At 40.6% G+C, this 2,500-nt stretch overlaps 1 protein-coding gene across 2 annotated transcripts in view; it reads left to right on the top strand.

Annotated features, from left to right (window-relative positions):
• Nucleotides 1-2,500, top strand: part of LOC138006398 (uncharacterized) — a 47,864-nt gene that overhangs the window by 22,772 nt on the left and 22,592 nt on the right. For both annotated transcript variants that reach the window (XM_068852694.1, XM_068852693.1), the window contains exons 13-15: nucleotides 1,570-1,665; nucleotides 1,812-1,872; nucleotides 2,317-2,369. In XM_068852694.1, coding sequence (XP_068708795.1) covers nucleotides 1,570-1,665; nucleotides 1,812-1,872; nucleotides 2,317-2,369 — 210 coding nt within the window. The remainder of the gene's footprint in view (nucleotides 1-1,569; nucleotides 1,666-1,811; nucleotides 1,873-2,316; nucleotides 2,370-2,500) is intronic.

Genomic DNA, 2,500 nt, shown 5'->3' with positions numbered 1-2,500 from the left:
CTTGCCAGCTTTCACAAAAGAATTCCATTGGCTTTTATCTAGCTCTAGCGACGATTTCTTTGAGTGGATAAAAGTCCAGGCACAAGATCTATGCGAAGGCAGCCGAGTTTTAACTGAAGTAAAGATCTTTAAAACAGGACATTTGTTGTACACGTCAACAGTCAAAAAGTTGCAAAAGAAACCGTTGGTGTTTTCGAACTTGGGGCATCTTAAAATTACTTCCGATCTTGCGCACATTTACTTTACGCGTCATTTCCGTCACCATATGTTGCGGTGCACATCGAACGAAAGCTCTCTCTCGAAGCCGTAAATTTCGGTCGCCGAAAATGAATTTGAACGCTTTCTTATGCCGTTTTCCCACAGTATTTGGCAAATACATAACAATTCTAGATCACGTTAGTAAAATCAGGCAATTTAATTCAATTCCATTTGAGTTTCAGGGATTCGAAAATCGGCCCCAAATTAGTTTCCTCCCTTTCCATATTTTATACTGTAAGCCGATCTTGCGAGCCCTCAGTCTCTTGGTTTGCGGTATACAGAATGTGTAACGAAACTGTAACGCGATCGTCAACGCGATCAAAATAACATTATTTCAGATGTTTTCGACGGGTTTTTGATGTTCTAACGACAAACATATCTCCTCTGGACCCTGTGTTAAAAATTGTCACGCTGTTGTAAATTTAAAAAATATTGATGATGCGTGGCGATTGATCATGGGCACAAATTAAAAAAAAAACAGGTTTGGCAAGTTGAAACTGGACTGACTCATCCATTTCTTTGGATGAGCGGCAAATCAAGAAAAGTCGAGCCGGCTGGCAGAGTCCATTTTCCTCTTCCCGACTTATCTAGGAAGATCGAAAGAGACTCTGCTCGCAGGGTATGTCAGGACGAGAACAGCACAGAAATTTACCAAAACATAAAACAGAACGTCAGAGATGGCAGAGCCAACGTTCTTGTACATTAAACCTGTTGTTTTGTGGCTTCCTCGTTTTTCGTGGTAGTACACTCTAACTACGCACTATGTCACCGGGTTGTAAGAGTGTAAGAGTGTACGATCGCAAGAGAGTAAGAAAACTAACAAAATTTGCACCTTGCTTAGTTCACATTTTTGAGCGTTAAAATGGAATTTTCGGTCTAATGTTTCTGGCACAAGGTAGTATATTTTTGAGGTCTTCCAACCAGATACTAACCCCGCCGGACAGGACAAAATGATATACGGTACCAACACAATATCGCATACTATTAGAGTTACATATTACGCAAAGACAACTTGAATCTCATGGAAGACAAAACGCAGCTCAGTTGACAATATGGAATAAGGCGCTGCGTCACTGCACTACCACACGTACGCAATGCGTGCCTATTTTGAAAACATTGTAGTTGCCTAACCTCGGTGTTCGTGACTTATCAAAAACCTTAGAAAATAAATATATCTTTTCCATTCGATCAGTCTCATACAAAGTTTAAACGTTCGATTCATCGTTCTCTGTGCTATTGGAGGGTTCCCATGGCCTGATTCAGCAGTATTGTTCTTTTTGTGTAAAACAAGTTGTGCACTTTGTTCTTTAGAAAAGCTGGGAGAGAAAAAGGAAGATCAGAAGACCGAGAGAAAAGAAGGAGATCCATGGTGGAAACCAAAAGACACCGATGAAAACTTGTCAAGAGGTATACCGTAACCACGTCACTTTACTCAGTTCTTCATCTTTTCACTTTGATGATTCCTTATATACATGCAGCTGTTGTATGCTGTTGTATCATGGCATGCGCATTAGGCATACGGGTTACAAGGTTGATTTTCTTGCTCTGAACAGGTTTTGGCAATAATATTAAATGGGTATCATACGAGAAAGGATTAAAGGAAGCTAAAAACAGGTTAGTCCTAAAGATCGTTGACAAATGCTAGAATCAAGAAAAGTTTAGAATTATAGGCTTTGGAATCTGGAATCCGGAACCCAGCTATGAGAACCCACCAGTTTTGGAAACAGAAACCTCTCACGTGAAACCAAAACTGAATAAACAGCGTGAAACCCACAATTCATAACCTTTTGGGATCACCTCATATTAGGCAATGCATCGCTTTGAGTGGCAGGCATAGCATCACAAGACACATTCTTGGTTTTTATTCTCCTTGAAGACTACACTATAATCCGTACTTTCAAAGACTATTATGCATGACCTCGCCCTGCTTTGCTAAATCATGGCACGACTATTGCACCCAGAGGGATTTGATGTCTTAACTACCAATTACACAAACACTGGTAAGACTAAAGTTGAATGACTTTTGAGTAACATATTGATTCACTCTTGCCATTCTAGTGACAAGAAGATGCTCTTGATTATCCACAAATCTTGGTGCAGCTCATGCAAAGGTACACTTAAGTTGCCTGTAGCTAAAGTGGACGCTTGGTTGCCGCAGTAGTAAGGTCGCTTGCCTGAAACCAAAGTGCACCGGGATCGACTTTACTATCATTGAAAGTTTCGATAGGTGTGGCCCCACATA

Source organism: Montipora foliosa, chromosome 6, assembly GCF_036669935.1.
Source record: "Montipora foliosa isolate CH-2021 chromosome 6, ASM3666993v2, whole genome shotgun sequence".
Lineage (NCBI taxonomy): Eukaryota > Metazoa > Cnidaria > Anthozoa > Scleractinia > Acroporidae > Montipora > Montipora foliosa.
Note: the sequence above shows the minus strand (reverse complement) of the source record. Positions and strands in the feature narration are given on the sequence as shown.